The following is a 27815-nucleotide window of genomic DNA, read 5'->3' as shown; positions in this document are numbered from 1 at the left end:
TGTCGTATTGGTATCATTAGGACATTATTAGATTTAATAAGGATGTAAGCTTATGCTATGGCCTTTAAAGCAATGCAACAAATACAAAAGCACAAAGATAAACATAAAAATGAAGATATAATAAAGAGTAAGTTCACCTTGTACACATCAACGTATGGATGTGGCCTGGTTGATAGATGTGCCCATGATACACACAATGTGTTAAACAGTATTTAATAGCTATAAAGACTAACAGTACTTTACTATGCACTTTACAAGTTATATACAGAAAAAAACTATTGTACATAATGTTGCTGCACTTAAAGAGCTATAAAGAGAAACAGTTTTACATCATGATACATGCCGATATGAATACAATAATGAAGCAAACATTGCTACCCAGTGGTGTTATTAATGAGGTTCGGAAACTGCACCACCATAATCAAAATACCAAATGAGGGAACTTATTTTGTAAGAATGGAGGTCAGAGAGTTCCAGAGATGCCAGTGTGCATTGGCGCTATTCTGGTCTAACACCTTAGTTGGACATGTTATGTTGGCTTTTCCTTTAATTTGTCTACTGATGAGTGAAAGTAACGTATGGAGGGACAGCCTTTCATAAGGAGACTGACTTCATCTACTCCCAAGTATGAGCAATAAGGGCAGCCAAGAAACAAAGCAAACTTTTTAACCACACCCAACCACACCCATCAGTGGTGTGTGGTCAGAGGTGCAGACTTGAAGCTTCCCAGAGGAAAAAAACTCGAACTTTTCAGCAATTATTTTTTGCAAGTTATTCCAGAGAGGAGGGAAAAAAGACAGTGATGGGTGTGGCATGGCTGTTGTAACAAAAACACATAATGTCTTTGCATGATGATCTGTTTTGGGAAGTGACACCTTCACTTTGCCCACACAGAACAATGTGGCCGGGCCGTGACGTCACATCGAGGGGCGGGGCCTCGCGTTTTTATGGTTTATTTGCACAATAGCTCACTTCCTCAGCAGCTGCCATTACTAAGCTGAATGAGGACGGAGGGGAGACGGTAGAGAGGAGACCGAGAGGGAGGGAGGGACAGAGGAAGAAGCGAGGAGAGGCTTTAGGAAGAAGAAGGAGAAAAGGGGTTGCTGCCTCTGGAGGATATTTCACTGTGAAAAAGAGGGGGAAAGAAACGAGAGCTAGGAGGCACAGTAGCTGCGGCTCCATGGCTCAGTCGGCTGCTAACGGTGTGGACCAGGATCTGGCTAGCAAGAGGCTGCACTCAAGGTAGGAACCCCGGGGAGGAACACCGAGGTGTGGGGGGGTTATAACCCTGTCATTGGAAGAACAAGAGGCTGGGAGCGGCTGGAGGAAAGAGCAATAATAGGAGGCTTGCCAGCTCAGGGCTTTGCTCGTTGAGGAGGAGCTATAGGCACAGAGAGGGGGGAAGCTGGACCCAGCAGCCAGCTTTCACTGATTTAAGCCTCCAGACCCAGCCACAGTTGCAGCCAGAGCCCAGTTCCAAGCCTCATTCCTGGCTCGGGTCACTGGGCTGCTGTGGCTGGAATGTACAGACTGAGAGGAGCCTCAGAGATGTTGGACAGGGAAGGAGGAGATGGAGGCTGGACGCACTGACAGGACGCATGGGTTTGGGTTTAAACGTGCCATGTGGGTTGCAGAGTCACACCATATGTGCAGGGGCATGTTTGGATCACATGAATGAACACAAATACACACAGGGTGGCTGTCAAAATGTCACTTATTTATATGCCAGGTGTAGTAATCATTACGAGCTGCATTATAATACCATTTGCATTCGATTAAAGTGTTTTGAGTAGCTTTACTTTTTCCAACATGCAGCATCTCACCCTTTGATTCATTCAATTTATTACCAAGCTTGTAGTTATTACATTCTTCATTGTCCACATTCCTCAAGTAGTTTCCCTATAATAAATACAATGAATTCTCTGCTAATTGGCCAGTTGTTTCAGCTCTTCCTAGTACTGTTTTCCACTTAAACTGATAGCCTTATGGTGCAGTTTTATCTGTTGTTCATTTTTCAAGCCATATATTAGACATGACTAATAAGGATTTAGTTAGAACTTGTAAAAAAAAAAGATGTGTCATTGGCCTCGCCTGTATTTTGACATTTTGGAAATTACTAATCACCATATCGCTGAATTAATTAATGAGTCACATTAGTCACTCATCCTTCCAAGTGGAATAAATCAGATGCATCACTGACAGATGATGGAAAAAAACTTGGATTAGTGATACACCAATTAAAAATATAGAAAAAAGTTTTCAAAGATCTACTTTGAACGGAGTGGTAAGTTTAATAGAGCTGCATGTTGGGAACCATTAAATTATTTGGCAACTATTTTGATAATTGATTGATCGATTTGAATATTTTTTTTAAGAGCAAAAAAACATTCTCTGATTCCAGACTCCTAAATGTGAATATTTTCTGTTTTCTTTACTGTTTTATGACAGTAAACTTATTATCTTTTGGTTGTGGATGAAACAAAACCTTTGAGGACATCATCATGAGCTTTAAAATGCAGTGATTCACATTTTTCACCATTTTCTTACAATTTTTAGAGTAAACAAACTATTAATTATTTGTGACAAGTAATTCAACAAATTACTTGACAATGAAAATTAGCAAAATAATGATTTAAGTTACATCAATGCAATATAATACAAGTTTGTTACCCATTTGCTTTGTCTGATGGGGAAAAGATTTAAGATGTAATTTGTAATGTGCACATTTACTTCATTGCAAGTCAACCAATGTTGAACTAACTCACATTTTTTCATGTTAAACCGCATTGTGACATTACACCCTCCACCCCCAGTGTCTGTGACACAGAGATGGCTGCAGGGAATGTTAATAGCTGTTGAGCTGAGTGGTGGCATTCATAAACTCTGCAAAGTTATGTCCATAACACGCACACATACACACAAAGACACACAAAGACACACACAAAGATAAATGCATGGGGTGAGTCATAGTGCTGATCATGATGCCAGTGCTCTCCTCTATTTCACAAACACATAAAGTCAATACATGACCTTTCTACAATGAGGGCTGTGAATGTATTTGTGTCTTTATATGTGTGTGTCATGTGAGCTTCTAGAAAAACACAGGTGAGACACAAAAGGGATAGTATCTGTAGGGTTTTGTCAACAGACTGGCTCTGTAAAATCAGTGTCAGGCGATGGAGAGAAGCAACACTGGAAGAAGTATTTCAAAGTTAGTGTGTACACCTATTCTTTTAAATTATATGATAATCACTGGACTGAAGCCTTAGTGAGACGTGTTTCTTATTTAATCTTTATGGTGACTGAGGAGAGGAACACAGGGTTATCTATTATCAGTCAAAGGGAGATCTCTTTAAAAGTCACCTCTGTCATGGAAAAACAGCTCTGACTCTTCTGACCTTAAAAATAACCTGCAAAACACTGACAACCTGCCTGGCAAATTGATCCGCTGCAGTCAGGAGAAAGGCAGAACTTGTCTAGCATCTCTTTCTCAGAGAATCTCAAGCGTGACAGCTTATTTATAGTAGGACATTCTCTATCGGCTCGTTTCTAAATGGTTCAACAAGTTTGACCTATGGAATTCTTCTTGACCATATCAGAAACTCCAAGTCTGCATTCCATACGTTGACAAAGGAGCTTCTTCAGTCTGGCACCCCCATTCCTCATAAAGACCAGAGGGCTCTATTTTTGACCCTACTTATGTAACACAGAGACACATGTGCTAAGCTGGAAGCAGTGGTTGGCATTGATTTCATGACATATAAGCATTTAGTCTTTGAAAATTAGTAAATGAATGATTATGAATAGATAGTTGACACATAAATAAATCATAACCCACTCAGCATACAACTGAGTTTACTGTTACACTTTACTGACAAAGGATAAATGCTAGTAATAATGCAATTATTCTTCCTTAAATTTGATCTCGTATTGTTTTCCCTCAGCATTTTTAGGGCCATGTTATATGCTGTGATACTGCCTCCTCCTGAATTTTGCTGTGGAAAACATGGTTTAGAATAACACAATCATGGAGAGTAAAAAATGCAGCTTTACAAGGAAATTAGAGAAAAGAAGAAAGAAGGAGACAGTTCTGCTTTAACTGAAGGAGACATGCACAGCGAGAGGAAAAACATTCCTAGAGAGTTTCTCCTTGGTTTCCCAGACAACTAGCCGTGGCACTCTGTAATTATGGCTGGATTACTACTCTGAGCACAGGGTGTCTTTGCTCAGCCAAGAATCACGGGGACAGTAGTGTAGATCCTTGAATATTCAAAATACTGATGCAGCGATACAAAAATGTGGCATGGTACGCATTTTATTGATGAGGTAAAATCCTAATGAATGAAGACTAAAATAGCATGAGGGCGTGTGCATCTCTTACATCACCAGTATTTAATTGGGCCACATCTCATAGCCAAGTTGTTATTTACCGCTCCAAACTAGACCTCTTCTTTCAATTTCTGTGCTGTTGTGGAGTAACCTGCCATCCTAGCCACAGCTGATAATGATCCACAGTGTGTTTTTCTTTGTTTATGCAACATTTATACTTTCTGATGCTGATTTCTTAGAGTAATTTAAAGTAAATCACACACAGCTAGAAACACAAATTAGACTAATTTTGCTTCGAGTTTGTGCAATTCTAATAATTAGTATTTTTGATCTCAGGAGTCAAATTTTCTTTGAACTATCGACCCAATGTGCTGTTTGTCTGAACATTAACCAAGGTCAATTCCCAGTCATGTTAAAATAGTGTCCTATTTCAGTAATTTTGCCTTCTTTGTGTTCCAGGATTTAAAATATTTGTGAGTGTTTATAGTGCATTAGTCCTATTTTACAGTGTAAAAGGTGCATCTTGTGAAATGGGTTGCAGACTGTACTTTATTTATTCATGGCACTCCAACAAGTAGTCCTAGCAGCTTGTTATGAGCTCATAAAACATGAGCTGTTTTAGTGTGCATGGCGCTGCACCAAATCTTGTTTTATGCCTCATTACCTTTCAGAAAGGAAGAAGTACAGTATCATCTACAACCTGCAGCATGTTGAGACTTGCGGTACTTAATCAGACAGTAATGAGTAGAAGACTTTGGAGTTTTGACGATGTTACTGCGAGGCCCTAATGTCCCCCATCTAATGTATCCTGAATTGTAGCTAGCTTTTATTTTATTGTCCTCCATTTGATGTTGTATATTTTTCATAGTTCATATGTTAAAGCTAAATTGACATCTGCTACATCATCATTCACTCATTTTTTTAAAACTTTTAGATGCCCAACTGCAATCTTCGAGTCATTTTTTTCTCTTTTTCTTCTATCATATCAGAACAATATCTTCACATATTTATATGAACAGTGATTACATTGTGATTCATTATTTGACAGAGGTTCATTGTTCTCATTCAAATGTTTCCACTGAAAGGATAAACTTTATCAACATACATATAGTGAAGCTCAAACCTGACTTCAGCCTACCTAACTTACTCCCTGAAACCTTTCCAAGTTACATATACTCCTTGCTGCCATGGCAACAGCTCCGGGAGACTGTCTCTCTTAGACCACAAGCGGGCTATTATGGGATGAGTGTCTCCCAAACAGACCAATTAGAGTGGTAATCAAAGGAGAGAATGGCAGACTGTTCCACACAAATCCATTCTTATTTCAACCACAAAGATGGCAGGAATGAAAGTCTTTGTGTGAGAATTCTGTCATGGAGACTCAACTGCTTGCTTTTGTCTTTGTTTTATTGTTTCTTTGCTTTGCCCTTTGTGTCCATAGTGCACCATTTTTTGCATTTTTGGTCTTTTCTTTACTCCTCTTTCTGTCTGGTAGCAGTCAAGCTAGCCCTGGTGGAATACTTTAGGTTTGCTGACTTTGATTAAACTGAGTCATAATGTACTGGCCTCTAGCTTCATAACTGGAGAGCTTAACCTGTTTAATCCCAAATTTTTCCCTGAAAAATGGGTGCATTCAGGAAGTAAAGAGGCCTAGTCATGTAACCATTTACACTAGTTACATGACATTGATGCAATTTATAGGAGACAACCTTTTCTTTGATTTTAAAACTTGCATTAGCTGTCCAAAGCCAAAACAACATTTTTAGAGGATAAAAATTAAAAGAAAACGAGCGGCAACAATTGTTGCCAGTGGGATTAAATGGATTAAGTTTAGCAGCTTCTCTTTTTACCATGTCACCAGACATTCTTTACGCTACACCCTTTTCCTCAGCCTGTTTTACAATTCAGAATTTTATAGTTCAGTGGTGGTTTAGGACAGCCCCATCACCCACCGTCACCATCTGTAGCTAGACTCAGTATCCTCATGTCTTTTTCCTCATCTTCTGGCTCTTGTTTTTAACAGCAACTCTGTAGCTACCTGCAGCAACTTTAGTCTGTCTAACCGGCATGCTCCTATGAAGACGCTTAAGTGATATCTTGCTACGGTATTTTGATTGGGTTGGCCCCCGTTTTATTCTTTCCTACTTCTGTCCTGTCTTCTTTCCACTTAACCGCTGACATAGTCACTTCTTTTTATCCCCAAATTTCGTTGTATTATTCAGAAATTGAGAGCGACCTCTCCTTCACCTCGACTTCAACTGCGGCCTGTTGCTGAAACCTTCTGCGCCACATCTCAAAGAAGTCACACTTGCTTAAGTTGAGGGAACAGTGGATAGTATTTACAGCCGAGTGGTAAACTACCTCTGGCTATTGGTGTCCCCTCCATGTATGTGTCTGCTCAAATAAACCCTCTGTAATCTTTTGTAACTGCACTGACCTTGTACCTTTCATCCCTCTGGCTACGGCTGTAAGTGCCTGCTCCATTTTCCTGTTTGCACTGAAGGGTAGCCTTGGCACAATCATCTGCTTTGTGGGCCTATCTTTGGGTGAATTGTTCAGATCTTGTTACTGGAATTATCATTTTGGGCCTGGAGAGTTTCCATAGAAGGATTACAGAGCTGGGGAGTTTCCTCCATTGTTGCAATAGTAACTGTGGCTATTGTAATATTACCAAGAAGATGACCTTGCACATTTTTTATATATATATATCGAAACACCAAATGACATTCTTAGGGAGAAAGAATCTCCTAAATATTATACGATTGAGTAAAATTTAAATAGAAAGTTATTTATAAAGATATTGTAGTAAACCTGTTGACATGCCATAAATCCACACTTGACTCACACACTACTTTATATTAAATAACTCAGAAAGCCTTGGAGTCTTCCGGTCTTTTCTTCAGGAGGAAATGACATCATGTGGAGCAGGTCATGTGATCTGGAATTAACACACTTCCTTGAGAGGGGTTTTTGCTATGGGTAACTTAGTTGAAAGTGATTTCTAGGACACAAATACAATTTGTTATTTTCCATACAAAATTTGATGTATTGCCAAAAAAAAGAAATATCTATCATGATTATCTCAACCTAATAAAAAGAACACAATCAAAAACTATTTTTGAATAAATTCATTTTATTATTGCTTAGTTAATTATAAAGTGGTTGTTATTAAATTGGGACGGTTATTTGGATGACCTTTTAGTGATGTCCAGTCTCCATAATAAATAATTATGGAATTTGTAAAGATATGATCATAAAAATATTTGTCAGATATTAAATTTCCTTATTTAATAGTTAATAATAGTAGAAAACAAAAAGCTATTTAGAAATGTGGATATTCATTCATTAACATTTCTCACCCTTTCCCCTCCAAAAAATATTTGTTAAAACAACAATAGCATATATTTATGCCAAAATCCAAATTACCCCAAATTTCTTAATTGTTATGACTGATTGAAGCATTTGCAAAAACAACAAATAACATAATCCATAGCAAGTCACTCATTAGAAATCAAAGTGTATAAACTTCCTGTCAGAGCATATAGCATCTTTTTTGAAGAGGGCTGTCTATAAGCCTTTCTCACAGAATGTGTCACAGCAACAAAAGCATGGGTGTATAAATAACAATTTGGTTAACCTGTGTCTCTGGGGGCTTGTATTGTACATACTGCCTCATTGACACTGTCACAGCTTACTTGGACATTTCAATCGAGCAGAGCCATTGCTGTGTGTGTGTGTGTGTGTGTGTGTGTGTGTGTGTGTGTGTGTGTGTGTGTGTGTGTCTGTGGGTGAGAAAGTGAGGAAGAAGGTGGTTGTGCTGTGTGTCAACAAAGCCAAGTCATGTCAGGTTATGTGTAGTAGAGGCAAAATGGTGGGTGCTCCATTTATCCGTGTATTAGGATAATCTATTTGGGTTTAAAAAAGAAAGAAAAACTTTGTTATAGGCATGTTTTATCACTCTACAATGGTCAATATGTCAAGATTTAGGTGTTTTTAAATAGTATACCACCTGAGTACACCTCCCCAAGCATGTACATGTCACAGCAGGAGAAATGCAGGTGCTGTTAAAATATGGTAAGTGACTGCGTTACATTTAGGGCTGCCTGTTCCAGTTCAGTGTGCATCCTGATTTACTGATGTACCTAAATAAACAGAACCAGTGGTATTAGTATCAAACTTATCAATGCATACAATGTTTGACCTCATGCTTATCAATTTTGAGTGCATTTTCAGCAGACATCATTGCAGTGTGTTGTATGGAACATTAACTTCTGAGCCATGTGAGTGCTAGATCTTCACATAATTTCGAGAATAGTGTAATATAATTTGAAAGTGTGGGGTGGCGCGATAGCTCACCAGGTTGTGCAGGAGCCCCATGGACCAGGGCTAGAGTTCTACATGTATTTGAGTCCGGCTCATGCCGATTTCCTGCGTATCACCTGCTTTCTCTGCTCCCCTCTTTCCTGTCTCTTCATGATCAGTAGTCCTTTTCAACATTTTGCCATTTTACTAATGATGTGACATGCTTACGTCATGGATACCTACTGCATGAAGTGTTGCATAATGCTTTAAAGTGAAGATTTTTTGCTATGAAAAATAGAGAAATACACACTTGTTTCTTTTTCTGTGAAAGTAATATGTATTAATGTAATAGGCACCTTACCTCTCATTTACTCACAGTCTTATCTGTCTCAGCTGGTGACCTAATAAGGTTTCTGCAAAGGTCGGCAGATAGTTGGATTAGTCTGGGCCGCTCGCTGTGTCTATGGTCTTTACCAAGGAGGTGCATGTCACTGGATTAGCAATTCTCGGTCCCTCACATCCTTTCTCTCTCTCTCATTGGGGCAGTGGTCAAGCTTCGAAGTAGTGCACTTGTTTTGTCATCGCTGATTCTACCCCTGCTGTCTCATTTAAAATGTTGTTCGTAAGCTACAACAGTGGACCTCATCGCAGCTGAGGGCAGTTTGACGAGGATCACAACGGAGGACAGGTTTCTGTTGGCGGGGACGTTAAAAACTGATTGACACAGTAGCGATGGACGTCTCAAGTTTCTGATGAAGTTCAGTTGAATTAGTAGAACATGGCCTCTGTGGACATGTTTTTGCAAGGAAATACAACTGTACCTGGAACGGCTCTTTCGTGGAAATTGCTACAACTCCCTGTTGGCTGTCTTGGCTATGGGAGTAGAGGGTTCACCATTTGGTTTTTGGAGCGTTCTTGAGGACTTGAAAAGCAGATGTTGTTCTTGGCTAGTCTTGGACTGTGGTTAGAGCCTCCAGTTGGAATGTGTCCAGGTTTGCTGCAACGTTGCTGACACAGTGGATTCTGTTGGAGTTGTTTAAAAGACAATATGGACGTTATATAAACAGATTTTGTTAAACTAGAGAATTTTTCTGCTATAAATGTCATCAACATGGCATTGTAAGTGAGAAGTGCACTACGTGAGTGAACTGCAAACTCCATGTAAATCGTGTTTTGATTTAGCTGATCTTGTTAAACGCCACCCTCATGGCATCTGAGCCTTGTCCTCTGACCGGAGCAGAGAGAGCAATGTGTAGACTGGTCCACCGTGGACCTCGACCTCAAGCGATGCTGAGGCCTTTACACTTGGAGCTCCAAGTGTATGTGGACAAAACGCGCACCAGGCGAAAACACAGGTACAGCTAGAAGACTCAACACCAAATCTGTGGTCATTTACTTACTTGTCATGCAAAGTTTTACAAACCAAATGACCTTGGTGAGCTCACTGATTCTAGATCAGGACAGGTTGAGAAATTCTGACCAGAGCAGCATGCTGGTAATGTGAATTACTGTTATTACAATTGTGGTTGCAATAAATGGCAACGAATGCTTAGTTTTTGGAAAGCGGAAAACTGGTTTGTTTGCAAATGTGCTACACAATATAAAAATCCTCTTTTTGCTCTACCTTTTGGATGGGGCCTTTTTAAAAACAGATTAGACTGAAGGATAATCCTTGCTTAACTCTAAATTCTTGTACTTTATCTGGAATTTAGAGCTACAACTAAATTGGCTGGTCTTTAGTTCATCCCAGATTATACAATGAATCTGGGATGTATACTTTCTGGACACAACTCACTGATGAAGCCTTGTTGCACTTTGTGGTCTGTGTTTGCACAGTTGTTTTTAAAGGATCTAAAAAATTGTGCTCTTAGTACACATGGAGTTTTGGCTACATACAAAACTGGTGCGTTGCCGTTTTGTTTGTCTCATGGTACATGGTTCCTAAGTTTTTATTTTTTACAAACATCTCAAAAATATCTGTCCCTTCTTTGCACAGCATTGTATTGCTCTAAAGAGGGCTGTTTTTTTTAAATCAGTCTCATCAAACAGAATTTGATTGACAGATCCAGCAGTTGCCATGGTAATCAAGGCATTGTCGAAGTAGTGGGAAGACTCCTCTTCACTTGCTTATGACTGTTTCTGCAGTGCATGGTTTCTATTTTGTCTGAGCAGCGTAGATGAACTGACACATCAATTAATTGCTAATATCGAGTGTCTTTTTTAAGGAAAGCACCACTATGCTTAAATTACAAAGTTCCTTTTAGGTTCAGGATCTCAAAAAGTGTAAAATGATAAACATCTTCATCAGCTTGATATAGTAAACCACCAATGCAAGAGAACTGAATATCTTTAGAAATCACACTCTATTAACCAAGTTGAGACAAGAAGTAATGAACCAAAAGTGCAACACCTTTTCAAGGTGCTCATCTCAGGGCTTAGACTCAGTTGCTAAGGCAACAGTCCACAGAAATGGCTACAGACCTTGTTGTCATGGTGATCCTTCCAATTTGTTCCTCACTGTGAGATGATGTTGCTTTGCCACTGTAATCGTATCCACATTACTGTACAGCGTTGTCTCTAATGCTGCTCGTCTGTTCGTACTGTTTTCTGACTTTTCCTTGCATGTATGTGTTCACCGTTCAGGATGGAGGCCTCTTGCTTGGAGTTGGCCTTGGAAGGCGAACGACTGTGCAAGGCCGGGGACTTTAAAGGGGGGACAGCGTTTTTTGAAGCGGCTGTGCAGGTCGGTACAGAAGACCTGAAGACACTCAGTGCTATCTACAGCCAGCTGGGCAATGCGTACTTCTACCTCAAGGAGTATGGCAAAGCTCTGGAATACCACAAGCATGACCTTACTCTGGCCAGGTGAGTACTGTACCCTGCAAATACACAATGGCCTCAACTTATGCTTTGAGCTCTGGAAATGTGTGAAAAAAAATCTATTAATTATGCAGTACACAGCTGTGTTTTTGAGAAATGTTTGCATTTTCATATTAGGTTTGAAGTAAGTTTGAATTTGGTCATTAGCAACGTTGATGACCAGATCACAGTATATTTCCATTTATCATCTATAAGAGACTTTTTATCTCCAGTTTTCATCTGCTGTAATTACGAACGATTTGCACAGAAATATAGTTGAAGTTTGAAACGTTTTTGATCCAACTACAGTCGTAGCAAATATAACTGTGTGATTTAGAACAAATCATTGCAGAAATTCATCTGTGAAGCCTGATCAAGTGTAATTCTGTCTGATACACACAGCTTTAAAGATGGATAATAATTACTCATATCACTACAGTCATCATATTTCTATAATAGGAGCTCTAGTCAGTGTGGATCTGTTTGCCAGTATGTAGGTATGACATACTAATGATTCTGCTATCGAATCAACAGACGGTCTCAGAACAGAAGCATTCAGAACACCATCTCCAACTGATTGGATTTTCTCTGAGAAATACATAGAGAACATCTGGAATTGTTATTTAATGACACTGAGCTAGACAATGGAAATTCCAAATGAAAAGTGAGGGGAATTTTACAGTGTGTAGTAACAGTTGACAGCTACCAGCAGGACGTTTAGCTCGTGAGTAATCTGTCCTCCTGCCGTGAGTGCAGCTGGTACTTCAGCAGGGAAGTGATTAAAGATCCCAGGGAGATTTACCTTGTTACATTACAGTCTCACCAGGGCCACTGGGACCTGGTCCTAGGAAGTAAGCAACTAGAAATTAAAAATGCACTATGCAGGATTTCCCACTTAAATCTCACTACGGTGTCTTAATGGTTTTTGACTAAATGATTAAATCAGACAAAAAATGTTGTTGCTCCCACAGTTAAATGCCACTTTCGTTAATTTCTTAGAACAATAGGAGACAGAATCGGAGAAGGGAAAGCCAGCGGTAACCTTGGCAACACATTAAAAGTGTTGGGGCGCTTTGATGAGGCTGTTGTCTGCTGCCAAAGACATCTGGATATTTCTCAAGAGCAGGGTGACAAGGTGATGTGTCCCACTAATACAGACCTTTTGATGTCCAAACAAACTGACACACACAAAACGAATCGGGAGCAAAGCAACATTAATATTCATACATATCTCTTTTGCCCTTTGTTGAAACCTGTTTTTTTTGTTCTGTCATATTGTAGGTTGGAGAGGCCAGAGCGTTGTATAACATTGGGAACGTATTTCATGCTAAGGGCAAACAGCAGTTGTGGGGCTGCACCCAGGAACCAGGGGACCTGCCTCCTGACGTCAGAGACACATTGCAGAGGGCTACTGGCTTTTACGAGTACGTATTGTTGACAGTATACAGAACATGTAGTGTTCATGCTCATGTACTGTATATTTATATATTATACAGTACACTTGGATTTGAATTTCACTCCCTGATGATTGAAATCAAAACCCACAACCCACTGCTACTGTCTTTACGGCTGTGGTGCAGTCAGAATCAATAAGTTGCACGTATCAATTTTCAACAGCCTTCCTTATTGTTGCTACCACAGATTTCAATTTATTTTCATCACACTGCAGAATTGTTTACCATCTAAGTAGTTTCTATGCCTTCTGTTACAGTCTAGGCTCACATTTATAGTATTACAGATCACTCAGCCGTATGACCTCTGTGACTTACTGATTAAGGTGTTTTTATTGTTACCCTACCAGCTAAATGTGCCAAATAACATTTACAGGATACTCAGTGTAGGTGTTTTCAACGTGGAGTGCCTCTGCAAACTTCAGATATCAAAATAAAACAAAGATATAAGAAAATCCGAGCAACAATAGTATTGGATGAAAAGCGTGCTCTAGGAAAAGGCAGCTTACAGGTGGAATGTGTGGAAGTGGAAGCTGGATTAACTAGATAGACACATCATGATAAACCCATATTATATCCTTCAATAATTATCTTGGCCTCATTAAAGCAAATTATTTTGTAGCACGGACATTCACATCAAGAGGAGAAACTGTTAAAGGTGACGCAATGAATGTGGAATTGTATCATTGTATAATTCTAAATATTTAACTCTCATGTGAAAAATATAGTGATCCTTATGCTTTTTTTCTTTATCATATTTTATATATAGCATTGCTTTACACCAGGGGTGTCAAACTCATTTGGGTCCAGGGGCCGCATACGGCCTAATTTGATCTCAAAGGGGCCGGACCAGTAAACTTATAGTATAATTACCGAGAAGTAACAATAAGTAAAATAAAAATTATATTAGAAACGACCAGAGATTAAAGTCAGTGCAATTTCAACAACACTATGACTCAGTTTAACATTTATTTGTCTGCGTTGTGCATTACAACTGATTACAGTGATTGTACAATGGCACAACATATTTAGTCACAGATATGTGTAACTTAAAAACATAGTCCTGGAATTAAAAATATTATATAATATTATCAGCGCTTCATATCATCAGGCCATTAATAACAATAATAATAAATCAATGTAAAATGATCTCGCGGGCCGGATAATTGTATTACGGGCCGGATATGGCCCGCGGGCCTTGAGTTTGACACATGTGCTTTACACCAATATAATAATATTATGTAGTTTTTTTGTGACTGCCTAATGTCACAGTGTCTAATGTGTTGCCTATTGGATGGAAAAAAATGAATACAATTGTGAATGTACTAACAGTCATCTGTAACGTTGATATGCTGCCACTAATTGTGTGTACTACCCTCCGTAGGATGAACCTGTGTTTGGTCAAAGAGCTTGGTGACCGAGCGGCCCAGGGGAGAGCCTACGGGAACCTGGGCAACACCCACTACCTGCTGGGCAACTTTGTTGAAGCTATCAAGTTCCACCGTCAGGTGAGAAATCCTGAATGTTTACCAGCAGCATATACACACTACTGTGTTGCAGAGATATGTTATCAGCCTTATCATTGTGGTAAGACAGAGTGGTGACCTTGCACCAGCAGAGTGGCAGCCTAACTTTGTATCTGGCACAAGGTCATTCCTTTGTAGCAGACTTTGTGGTCGGCCTTGATGTTTTCTGCTCCCAGCTGTGCAGAAAATGCTCTGGTTTTAAATAGAATTGCAATTCAAGGTAACCAAAACACAAACACAATGCTTTCATTTTGTTTCACAATGCAGTAAATAAACCTAAAAGTTTGTCTTTTTCAAAACCATTAACATAACATTTGAATATGGTTTTAGGGTGTTTTGTTGGTTTGTGCACATGCTGAGTGCACACAATGTCCTAGCCAGAGATATTTGAGTGTCCTCCCCGAAGCCACAGTGCAAAATGATACATGCACAGCATGCCGTCTTTTTGTTCAGCCTCTTGTGTGTGCTCGTATCATATGCAGCCCAGAAGCAACCAAATGATTCCCACAAAATTTGATTTACTGTCGAGTTGCATTCAAACGTGTTTGCATGACTTGAGCTTTTCGCTTAAAGGTGCAGTCAGACTTAGACCTGGTAATTTTATTCAGTGAGGAAGCAAGCGACACCCATTTGCTTCTTGCTGAGGGAAGATCTTACCTCATTGGCCTTGCACAGATGTCAGTCTGGCCAAAATTTTATATGCAAAATAAGTAACAAGACTTGCCAATGTCAACAGTCAGTGTGAGAGTAGTCTCACATAGCCAGACCTGAGAGGCACAAAGAGCTGATCTCTCATCTGAACAACTTTGTTTATGTTCATGTTTATGTCCATTTTTATAAAATTGCCATCTGATTTAACAAACAGCAAAATAGGTAGGATGGCATGGGAGATGATGCCTGGAAGAATGGGGATAGAGGATAAAAATAGTGTTCTATCACAATGTATGCTATTTTCTTGGGGAATGCCAGTGTTACATAGCCAGCCTTCCCAGTGTTTTTTCCAAGTAAATTTCAGCTGGGTGTGATTTTCAGTGAATCTCCGTCCATCTCGTGCTGTACCAGCACACCAAGATTGATGTCTCGTCATAAAAAAGAGGAGGGAATTGGTTTCTTGGTGAATCACTGGAAAGTATGGCTTCAGGCTCTCCCTCCCCATGTTTCCTGTCACTCTCCATTGTAAAACACTTGTTTCCTTTTGTGAGAAACTGGCCTCTCCTCTATTCTCTATTACAAATCTATCAGTGTGCCACAGAGGGGAGCTCACAGCCTCTAAAGGGAATCAGGGGAGCTGATTTGATGCACCAGTGCTGCAGCAGCGCCTCTGGTCATGAAATAATGTGCCTAACAGAGCTTGCAGCTTGAATTTTTGTAACAGCCCGTGCTTACATGCTGAGTTAATGCTGTCAAGTAATACAAAATGAATTAGGATTTAACTTTTATCATTATTTAAACGTTGCTACTTAAATTACAAAGCAAACTGACGATATTACCTTGATGTGGTTTGACCTTTGCTGCTCTGTTTGCAGCGGTTATCCATTGCCAAAGAATTTGGGGACAAAGCTGCTGAACGGCGAGCCTACAGTAACCTGGGAAATGCCCTGATATTCCTGGGACAGTTCAACACGGCCACAGAGTACTACAGGTGAGAAAAGAGCAAAGCCTGACATCTAGTGGAAAGGAGGCAAAACGTACCTAGCTTGGTCAGTGACAAAATAAGATTGAAATATGAATTAAATTAGAAAAATATTATTTTATTCTAATTCTTCTGCTCTGTCTCTGAAAATCTCCATTTGCATTATTATCTTAATTCTGTAACTCCCTTTATTTATCCTATTGTTTGTCTTCTAGGAAAACTCTGCAACTGTCCAGGCAGCTTAGGGACCAGGTGATGGAGGCTCAGGCCTGTTACAGCCTGGGAAACACCTTTACTCTTTTGCAACAGTATGAGAGGGCCATAGACTACCACCTGAAACACCTGTACATTGCCCAGGAGCTCACTGACAGGTAGAGTGAGCATAAACGGGATTAAATGCATGAGCACAGGAGGAGTCGTTGACATTTACGTGTATGTTCATTTCTCGACAGGGTTGGAGAGGGTCGTGCCTGCTGGAGTCTCGGAAATGCGTATGTGTCATTAGGGAACCACAAACAAGCTCTCCACTATGCCCGAAAACACCTGGACATCTGTAAAGAAGTGAGACATAATTAGACATAGCAGTTCTATAAAAAATGTTCATTATGGATGTTTTCATAACTGTGTAAAACAGAAAGTTATTATTTTCTAATTCATAAAGAATATGTGCAGTATCATTGTTCTCCACATCCATAGGAATCTGTGCTTTATCTGAATTTCCACATTTAGAAAATCTGTACAATATTACTTGTACTTATGTATATTTCTTGTTTATTTGTATTTTCTACTGGTGATCCTTACATGTTTGCACTGTCATCTCTGCTGCTGTGACATTGCAAATTATACTGCTGTGGGATTGATAAAGGCTTATCTTATCTTAACTTAAATGCACGTTTCATCGAATTAAGCCCTCTTGTGTTGACTTTATTTGTTTGTCTCTTTATCCATGCCTCTTCGCTTCATCCTCAGATTGGAGACAGAAATGGGGAACTGACAGCCAGAATGAATGTGGAGCAGTTGATGGAGGCCCTGGGGGTCAATGAGAGCGACCTCTCACCTTCCAGTTCAGAGTTTGAGATGCAAGGTAACGCTGAAAGTTATTTCCACCCTCCTAGATGAAATTTACTGTGGCGATGGGGGAGTTTTATAGCTGTTCTCCCTCAATTTTAGTCCTGTATGTTACATAGGCTTATCTGCTGACTATAACGGTTTCTGTAAAATGTCTGTTTATTGTTCTGTCTTGTTCAAATAATGATATAGATGGTTTAGTTAATGTTTTAGTTTAAATATATCAGTCTAAATATAACATAGTTTGGGTCTTACAGAAGAGCATTTACTGCATGTATATATATACTGAAGGAACTTGTCAGCTATATTGGTTAGCATTTAAAAACCTTGCCATCATTTAACCTGGGAAACATATTTACTCATTGTGCGAGTATAATGCCACAATTCTGGGGTGTTCAAAGGTCGCCTAATTTAATTTTAGTTCTCCTTAAGACAGTCTCTAATAAAACATTTATGTTTGCATGCTAAAATTCATGTATAAACTGTAAAAAATAATCAAAGAAGAAAAAGAAACGATGTCCATGTTGAATGTGGACTTCACTTGGGTGACTCTCTTCTCCACCGGAGCTGTTATATAACCTTATTTCTGACAAGCTGTGTGAGCAAGTTACTCAGTTTCCTTAATCATGGAATGGGAAAGGGTGTGGCAGATACAAAACTCCAGCTCTATGTACTTGGGTGTATTTGTGTGTGTCTGAGTGCGTATTTAGAATGGGGACCTGTATGTTTGTCATCTTCAGACTGTGGTTTGGGGAAACTGTCTCGGCGGTGTACTTGCTTTCCCATCACATAGAAATAGCAACAGACAATAATAATCAGAGCTCTAGGACATTGCCAGAGTCAAGTAGAAACTTTGCTTAGTGGGATACAAGATGGGCTTTTAGCAAAACTGCTTATGTCAAAACTATTTTTAAAATGTTTTTCGATTTTGCTCTTTTACCTTCTATGTATGACAAATATTACATGTGGCCTTATGCAAGCTAATGAGAATATTGTGAGTGTACACAAAGTGGCCGTCTTAAATGTAAAACTAACTTCAGGTGAGACGGTGTGTGTGTGTTATGTCTGAACCAAGGCTAAATGTGACAGGAAGCAAGGGGAGTGTGTGTATTTTTGGGGCTGTATAAAGATTGTTGTTTCACAGGAGGGTGGCTTGTTTCTGTTATCAGCCATATGCTCACATGATAAAAAAAAGGATTGTTCCTATAGTTGCTTCTCAAAGAGTCCACCAGTATGCATATATTCACGTGTTTAAGCCTGATATAATGAAGCATGGAGAAATTGCAATATCTTTACAATCTCCCTGGCCTTTGTGTAATGTTTGCTTTCATAAACTGTCCTCTAGGCAGAAACTCACACCCATGTCCTACATTTCCCTCCTTGGAGCAGAGCTGGCAAACAGACTCTTATTCAGTTTGTTTGCCTGGTTGTCTGTGTAAACCTCACATCCACATCGAACATCACGGGACCACTACTGACATTACAGGCTTCGTATTTTTAAATGCTGTGCGATGCAGTGTTTATTTACATATCTGTTTTTTTTTCTGTAGGAGCAAGACCCAAATTCACCAAGAGAAACAGCATGGACAGTGTAGAACTGTGGAAGTACTCTTCAGATAAGGTGATTTCTCTTATCTCACATGTCAGGACACTGCAGAAGGAAATGTGCCAAACAGTAGTAATTCCCTCTAACAGTATGTTCTGTTACTGCAGAATGGTGAGAACCAAGACTTGGAAAGTATACCGAGGAGATCCAAGAGTCAGTTGTCACAGGTCGGTAAAAGAAAAGGCTATTCTGACAGTCAGTCGTCAGATGAAAGGCTGTGGTTGGACTCTCCTGTTGACCCTGATGACATCACCTTGCAAGTCCCGCCTCCTGTACCAGTGAGTCGCTGTTGCTTTACTGTTTTATTTACACTGTTAATAAAACAGATGGATATATTATATCCGTTTAGTTATATCCACATTGCTACACTTAGAACATGATGTTAAGAGCAAGTATTTAGATTCAGTCACAAGTTATTCCAACTTTGACTGATAAAACTCCAACCACAAAGACTTAGAATATAGCCTTTGTCTATCTTTCTTTGTATTTTTTGCTTATAATACGAAAAATGTTACTAACTGCTCAGCTTCAAATAAAGTTTCATACTACAGTGTTAAATTGCTCGCCAAACACACCATATGTCGACAATCTGACCTTTAATACATCCGAGAAAAGAGGAAGTTCATTTTTCTCGCAGAAAGCATCAAACAGATCTAAATCCTGGCTGTTACACACGTCAGCTTTTTTCAGATCTTCTTCACCTTTAAAGACAAAATGACATCAACTTTTTAGCTGTTCTAGACTATATGATATATAACGTCATCTGCAGTGTTAAACGAGGGGAGTTGTGGCTCAGCTGTTAAGCCTTTGGGTTGCTGACCTGAAGGTTAGCGCTTCATGCCCCACGACTGCCACTTTGCCACTGTTGGGCCCTTGAGCAAGGCCCTAAACTGTATCTGCTCCAGGGGCGCTGTAATGTGACTGACCCCATGCTTTGACCTCAGCCTACTAACAAGCTGGGATATGCGAAAAGGCAAAATTTGCCCTTTGTGGGATAAAAAAAAAAAAGACATATAAATAAATAAATGTCACAGTCATTAAATGTCAACAGTGCTCAGTTTGCTGTGAACTAGATTTTTAAGTATTTGCTGTTTCACAGCTGTTGTATCCCAAAAGTTCCGTGTCCCCACACCACCTAATCATGCCTTTTTTCTGTGACAATGCTAATTACTGTAAGCAGTAAGCTGGCATGCTAGAATGGAGAGATAATTGCTGGGCTGCATGATAATAGTTCATCACAAGGGAGTAAATGGGGGAAGTAGATGCTGATCCGGTGACACTGAAGAATACTTATTTTCAGATGTCACAGTCTTTTAAGGCAGGTTGTGAATTGGTGAATGTGCGCAGCTTCTTCCCAAACGGCTAAATCCAAGAGAAGTCATCTGACCTTGTGACGTCAGCAAGTGGTACGAGCATGACCAAATAGAAAATGAATAGGACACCAACTTTATCGAACCATCAAAACGTTTAATTTAATCTGTGTTAACTTCGTTTTTTTAAATTTCATTGTTTTATGTGAACTTTAATAGGTCTATGACACGAGTATTGAATGAACAGTTTTGTTTTCAAAGTATTTCCAACTCTTGGCACACTTTTCCATGTATTTCAGAGCTTTTGACTGAATGACGTGGACTTTATTGGTAGATTAGCTTTGCTCAGTTGTCAAGGGGCTCTAGAGGTTCACCCTAGCCTTGATTTTTGAGCACTTTTAGGCCTAAAAATTAAGTTGATGATTCATACTTGTCATTACAAACAGCAGCTAAGAAAACCAAAATAAGATCCATTTAACAGTTTGTTCCATAGCTTGTGACCCTGCATGTGTGAAAATTTGTATATTTTTCCCTTATTGGTTGCTGTTGCTTGGCTACTTGAACACATTATTCTTAATAATTTTTCAAACAATGGGTCTTGTATTTCCAACAGATATTGGCTACAGTAATCCATTTAAAATACTGTGTCTGGCTGACGTTTCATGTTTTTTTTTCAGTGAAGATAGCATTGAATTAATCAGAAATACAGTCTAAAGATTGTTAATATGGTATATGACTATTCTAGGAAATGGCCGATTTTTAATGGAATATCTCCATAGGGGTACAGAGGAACATGTCCAGCAACCATCACTCCTGTGTTCTAATGCTACATTGTGTTACTAATCGTGTTAAAAGGCTAATTGATGATTAGAAAACCCTTGTGCAACTATGTTAGCACATGAATAAAAATGTGGGCTTCATAGAAAACATGAAATTGCCTGGGTGACCCCAAACTTTTGAACGGTAGTGCATGTTTCAGGAAAAAAAAGCCAGAAACCACACCAGATAATGATCCTTATAGAAGAATTTGTCGCTGTAGTTAACTGTACAGTAGGGGGCATTTGACTGGACAGTCATTGGTTCAAGGAGGGCTTATCAAGCAGCCAACTGATAGCTGAGTGTGCATTTGAACATTTATTTTCACTTTAGTTTTTTTTCCCCTTTATTTTTTCCATTGCCACTTCTTCATCTCCAAATAATACATGAAATGTCAAACTTAAGAGGTGCCAAAGCACAACGGTGATATAATTTTTCACACATGGACTCCCACTCTCTCTGTTCCACACGCACAAAACTTCATTTCTCTACTTCTGTCACTCTCTCCCTCCCTCTTTTCTTTCTCTCCCATCACCGTGACGTGCCTCTCTCTCTCTCATGTTCTGTCTCTTTGGCCTACTTGATTAATTGAACAATGCAGAGCGGGAAGTGACGAGATCCACACAGACACCAAGCTTGAGGCCAAGGACACAGGACAGAAACTTTTATAAAGTCACACTGGATTAATCTGCCGAGAGCGAGTAAATAACAATCACATGAAAACCTTTTTAAAGTGTAAAAATCCTTTAGTCAGAGTGGCATATTTTAGATCCACGCCGTGTGAGATTTTTTGTAGAATTAATTGGCGACGTAGGGGGGTTCTGTTCATTTGAGGGGTGGTTGATCTCCGCTGGCAGTAGCTGTTAGCATGCAATTTACTCATAACTTTCTACTCCCTCTATCTCCCCTCCTCCCCTCTGTCCACCACAGCTCTCCCTCCTAGCTGATAATGTGACCTTGATCACAGAATCGCTACCCTCCCCACTGGGTCAACCCCCCCAGCTTCCCATAATGAGTTGTTTTCCCACAGTGGGTGAACAGGACAAAAATGGCCTGCCGGAGAGCTGGAGAGAGAGAGAGGGAGAGAGTGTGGCAGAAAGAGAGAAAAGAGAGAGAGAGAGAAAGGAGGAGGCAGTGGATGGTGGAGATTAAAAGGAGGCTGGAATAGAGGGAAATTAGAGGGGGATAGTCGTGTTCAGCAGGAGAGCAGAGAGAGAGAGGGATGTAAAGTGGTGGGTGAAAACAGGGGAGAAGGAGATGTGATCCAGGCGTGTGGACAGAGTGAGAGAAAAAGAGACTTCAGAAAAAACAGAGAGAGAGTATAGGGTAGGTAGAGGACAAAGAAGAACTGTCGCTGGTAAGATATTTCACTTGCATTTTAAGTAATAACATTGTGCAAAGGTTATTCACTTTCTTTTTTTAATATATAGGTTTTGAATGTAATTTTAGTTTCTGTGCGTGTTTTGCACCCTGTAGAGATGTTTAGCTTGGTTTTTCAGTTACACATGAAGCAAAAGTGAAGTTTATATGACGCACAGTAAAATCTCTGTTTTGTTTGAACAGTAGTTTCATTGTCCGATATGAAAGTTCAACTAGAAAAGAGCTGACTGAAAATTGGTGTCTGCTGACCTACTTCACATCTCGCTCTAAGTTATTTTAACTTTATCCACTAGTCGGTGTGAAAAGTGTCATATCTGACTTTGGCTTGGCGAAATTGTTATCACGGTAAATATTGAGATGTGCGTTTGCATTTGTTGAAGTGTAGGTGAGAAGTCGAGGGAGAAAGCTAAATAAAGGGGAAACAATCAGCCTGTTTTATCTTCGTGACTTCATGTGACCTTGTCTTCCATTCACTTGCCGCGGGACTTTTGTTGATGTTTTTCTTTAAGCGTAAGATGTCTGAATATTAGAGGCTAAAAGGAGTCCTACTACGTCATTAGGTTTACCACACTAAAGTTCAGCTAAATTTCAGTTAAATGTAAGAGAACACATAATTCATTAAAAGAGAATGTTAGTAAATTTGCATACTTCTGGGCTTCACTGTCTTTTGATAGGACGTAAGAAATAGATTAAATAATAAAGTATAGCTCTGCAGCAGGAAATGAAGCCTTTAAAAATGAATAATTCTTGCAATTTTTTCAAATTATATTTCTCATGTATATTTTACCTAACCTTGCCAACAAGTTGATTTCTCGCGATATTTGTGAGTTCACAAATCTCTCAAGAAACCATCTTGCTCTGCTCCCGCCTTCACTTTTCGTACAGCACCAAGTTGGTTCGGGCCAATCACGCAGCAGTATTCTTGTGTGGGGTGGGATAATGGGCGGGATAGCCGTGTGTGACGACGACACCAAGCGCCAGTAGATCAAAACAAACATGGCAACGGAGGACAACGATCGTGTAGATGCTGCTATTAAGTCAGTTTTAGATGAATCTCCTATCGCTTCTTTGAAGGAAGAACAACGAGAGGCGCTTTGCGCATTTCTGGATGGTAAAGATGTTTGTGCTTTTTTACCTACGGGTTTTGGTAAGAGATTAATCGACCAATTGGCTCCGCTCGTTGTGAAGATCCCGCGATTGGCTAAAAACAAACCTGTCAGAGGCGGGACATACTGTTGCATTGTCCAATCCGTGCCTCTTTCCTCCAAACGGATTTACATGGAGCGGTCCCAGATTGATATTGTGGAGTACTATCAAGTACTACACAATTATTAATCTGGCTATTGCCAGGTTATATTTTACCTACTATATTATAAAATATATTATTGTAAGTCTTACCTGGCTAGTTATTAATCCTTAAAATACCTGGCTCTTAAATGGAATTTTGTCATTTGTATAAAAGGCGATTTCTTCTTGATGTGAGATACATGTTTTATTTTTTTGGGTTGAAACTCTTGATTTTCCATGTCCCAAGGGTTAAAGAGAAAAACTTTGGAGTGATCCTGCTTTTATTGTGAAAGGTTACACAGATGACTTTGTAAACCTGCTTCTTGGAATGGACTCCATTCATTCAAGTCCACCCCTTGAAATTTGTGGGATAAGATTGAGGTAGTACAATTCAACCTCTTGCTGCATTTTAGTTTAATATTCTGTTTAGCTTTTTCGCATTTAATCCGAAGGCTTGGTTAGTTTAACAGTTTAAGATGCTCAGATAATTTCTGGGTGAGCAGATTCTTTTTTATTTTGACTCTGTTATTGACTCATTTTATTGCTGCTGTCCAGTAGATCAGCTCTCGTTCAGTATCGCATTATTGTTGCCTAAGTGCCAGAATATTTCAGTAGCACTGGTCACACATAATAAATTCCACATCTGCTTTGCTAGCTCAGTGTACTGGGAGCTATGCCATCTTTCAAACATAAATCGTCCACTTTGGGACTGTGAGCCTCATTCAGGACGACACAAGACAGCAGCTCTTGGTGTTTTCTCAAAATAAACAACAGAAGGACCACTGTGGAAGAAGTGAGGTCAACGTAACATATAAATAGGATTCAGTCCATCGGTAATTAAACTGTTGACTGATTGACCAAATCTGACAGTTCCACAGTTACAGCTAATGCATTTATGTGCTGCACCTCCATCTCTTAGTATTCCCATCTGATATCACAGGTGCAGCTATGCGGGCCATTTTACTTACTGTAAATGCTTATTTTATGACATTGTATGACCTTAAGTATCTAGGACAAGGTAGTCTCACCAGGAGAGCTATCTCTTGAGAGTTAATCAGATTATTTTTCTCTTCCACGTGCGAGCTATCTTGAAAATCCTCATTATGCAACTTATGCTGGCATTTAGGTTAATTATTTTAACTGCACACCATATTTCTTGGATCTTTCAGAAGTTCAACAAGCTCAGCTGGCCCAGGGAAGTGAATGACATTCTCTTTCATGAACTTCAAATACTTAAACTATCAGCAAACTCAATATCTTGCCTCAACTTTAAAAAAAAAAAAAACAGAAAAAAAAAAGTCTTGATGAATATAGTAAGTAGTGAGTATTCCGTCATCTAAAGAGGATCTTGATTTTAGTTTTGGTAAATAATATTAAAAGGTTTCACGGGATAATGTGCCGAACAAGACTTTGTCATTTTTGTTCCAGAAGCTGGGCCGTGACCCCTCCGATGAAGACTGCTTCTTCGACCTTCTTAGCAAGTTTCAGAGCAGCCGCATGGATGACCAGCGCTGCCACCTTGATGAGCCACAAAACGGAGACAACGGAGAAGGTGCTGCAAACTCCATGCCATCCCTGAACGAGATGATCGGTTGGTTGAGAACGTTTGTCAGCTCCTTTACGGACGTCTGTAGCTAACTGTGTCAGAATTTGAGACAATTTAACATAATTTGCTCTCACTGAGCTGATTTCTTTTCTCTTAGATCCTGCAATTACCACTTCCCCCCAGACTGAGGAGCTGTTTGATTTGATTGCTAGCTCTCAGAGTCGTCGCCTCGATGACCAGCGTGTTAATGTTGGTAACCTTCCAGGCCTGAGGATTACCCACAACAACCTGGGGCACCTTGTAGGTGAGGGAGATCATCAAGAACCCAGCGATGATTTCTTCAACATGCTTATCAAGTGCCAGGTAAGGCCATGATGCTCACACAAACTCGGAGGTTTAATCCTCTTAAATTCTTAATTATTAGACTCAAAATATTTCGCTGCTGTGTGGATAATGTACTTTAGGAATTTTCCACTTAACTGTGCAAAGTTGGCCTTTCTGCACCGCTTTCAATCTTCACCAAATTCCGTCATGCATTAATCTTTCTGATTCCAGTCCTCCAGGATTGATGACCAGAGGTGCTCCCCGCCAGAAGCAGGCCCCCACGCCCCCACAGTGCCTGATGAAGACTTCTTCAGTCTGATCCAGAGGGTCCAGGCCAAGCGTATGGATGAGCAGCGCGTCCAGCTGCCCGACGATCAGGACGGCCCTCAGTCCCCTGATCCAGAGCCGCCCGGTGGATTCTCCAGCTAGGACTTAATGCTGCACAAGTTCATGTCAAAGAAAATTTAAAAAAAAAGCAAAGGAAAAGCAAGAAGAATGAGCCAACATTTAAAGGCAACACTAAAGGGGTGAACTAACAAGATGTGTAATAACAAGATAAATTCCATGTGCAATAGGTGGTGCCCTGTTAAATGTTGCTCGATGTATTATGTTCTAAATGTGTGTAAATACAATGGGGAAACGTCCACAGTTTGGGGGTTTGGAGAGGAAAAAGACGTTTGGGATGACACGATAACAAATATGAAATATGTCCTCAATCTAATGCCTTAATCAGCATTTTTTTCAGACTCAAGATTGTATTCCCTGGTGTCAGATGTGTTTTTTAGAAGCACATGATGAGCATACAGTATAATATGGACGATTAGTATGAAGACCGACAGTATGAGTAGTGGAAGTCACAAAGATTTATTCATAGAAACAGTGTTGATGAAAACATTAGAGAATTGACAGATTTGCACTGAAATCTTAGCCAGTTTTATAACGACAGAACTGATAAAGCTGAATTTTAGACAAACGTATTTAAACTTCTCTGATCAGTGCTGCTTTTATCGTTCAATTTTTGTGGTTCCCGTCGCTCATAGAAACGTGGGGTTATTTGTGCATTAACAGTATTAGGGTTGACCAACCAGTGTTAAATAAAACTGCCTTGGTCACTTTCAACTTTTCACTAATTAATAGCCACACTCCATTTTTGTCAACTTAGTAATACAATTCGTCGAAACTGAAAGACTGATTGAAATATGATTTTCCACACAAATGTTATTTATATGCATTTCTGCATTTTTAAAATGCATCTCTTCACACAGTGTGCAGTAACCAGTGTTACTGAGCAAATAGGTTTCTTTGATAGAGTCAAGACTAGAGTTGTGTGAAATGGTAAGCTCCAGTTAATGTTACTGCTCGGCTTTTAATGTGACGCTGTCTTCTGTCCAGAATGTTCTGAACATCTGATAACAGACTACTGCTTACAGCCATTATTATTACCTAACATAGACATAGAAATGGACTGATGGGCCATATTTTTAAGAGTCTCATACCCTGAACGATTTTGAGCAACAAACTCAAAGTTGTGTCGTTGGTATATTGCCTCTTTGTGGTCACTACTTTGTATTACCTCTGGGAAATACAGAGTGCAGTCTGTTGGGGATAAAAAACATTCCCTGTTCTTCAATATTTTAGGAAAACATTATAATAATGACTTTGTGGTCCAGGTATGACACTTCTGACGACTTTCATGTGGTTCTACCGACAAAGTTTTGCAATTTGTACCATAAATATGGAGATTTTTTGCAAATCATTTCCTAAAGTTCAAAGTGTTTCATCAAAACCAGGTAAAACCGAGTGTACTTTTCTGTCAGTCAGAGAGATACAAACTGCAGAAATGGCATTTTAATTTGCTAAAAGCTTGAAAATGTTTTGCTGTACAGGAAACATTTGAACCTGTCGAGCGGCTTGCTTTTTATTCAGAAATAGTGCATACCTCATATTTGTACCTCAAAGCTTCTGTGAACCTTAGCTATATTGAGTTCTGAACCAGGATGAATCGTGTAAACAGTGCTTCTGTTGGATTCATCTCTCTTTGATACACACAATTGGGAGCTACAGTTAATATTTTCTTTCGGTTTTTTGTGAATTAACATTTTTAGAAAGTACTCGGTACGCTTGTCTTTGCCATAATTTGTACATATAAATATATTTTGTATTTATGTTCCTTTTGAGGACATGAATATGTCCCCTCATGCTTTTAATAAAATGTTTCAGATGTTTATTTTGCTTCTGTTTCTCTTTTTATGCTGACTGGAAAATTCCATGAGCAAAACACAGCCTCTATGGCACATAATTACCATCACATTGAGTACATGGGGAAATAATTCCTTGATTTACAGAGAGCCGCACAATCAATTGGATCGGATTTTTCA

General features: G+C 39.5%; 1 protein-coding gene across 1 annotated transcript; it reads left to right on the top strand.

The window, feature by feature from the left end:
* Positions 1–963: 963 nt before the first annotated feature.
* On the top strand, positions 964–27664 carry gpsm1b (G protein signaling modulator 1b). The gene is made up of 14 exons (XM_022204104.2): positions 964–1242; positions 11275–11496; positions 12490–12625; positions 12772–12914; positions 14326–14449; positions 15994–16109; positions 16316–16471; positions 16553–16661; positions 17070–17184; positions 18719–18789; positions 18882–19052; positions 24996–25158; positions 25271–25476; positions 25669–27664. The coding sequence occupies exons 1-14, from the start codon at positions 1181–1183 to the stop codon at positions 25864–25866; spliced, it is 1992 nt and encodes a 663-aa protein (XP_022059796.1). The 5' UTR covers positions 964–1180; the 3' UTR covers positions 25867–27664.
* The last annotated feature ends 151 nt before the right edge of the window (positions 27665–27815 follow it).

Source organism: Acanthochromis polyacanthus, chromosome 18 (genome assembly GCF_021347895.1).
Source record: "Acanthochromis polyacanthus isolate Apoly-LR-REF ecotype Palm Island chromosome 18, KAUST_Apoly_ChrSc, whole genome shotgun sequence".
In the NCBI taxonomy this organism is placed as follows: Eukaryota; Metazoa; Chordata; class Actinopteri; family Pomacentridae; genus Acanthochromis; species Acanthochromis polyacanthus.
The sequence above is the reverse complement of the archived record's forward strand: the minus strand, read 5'-3'. Positions and strand labels throughout refer to the sequence as shown.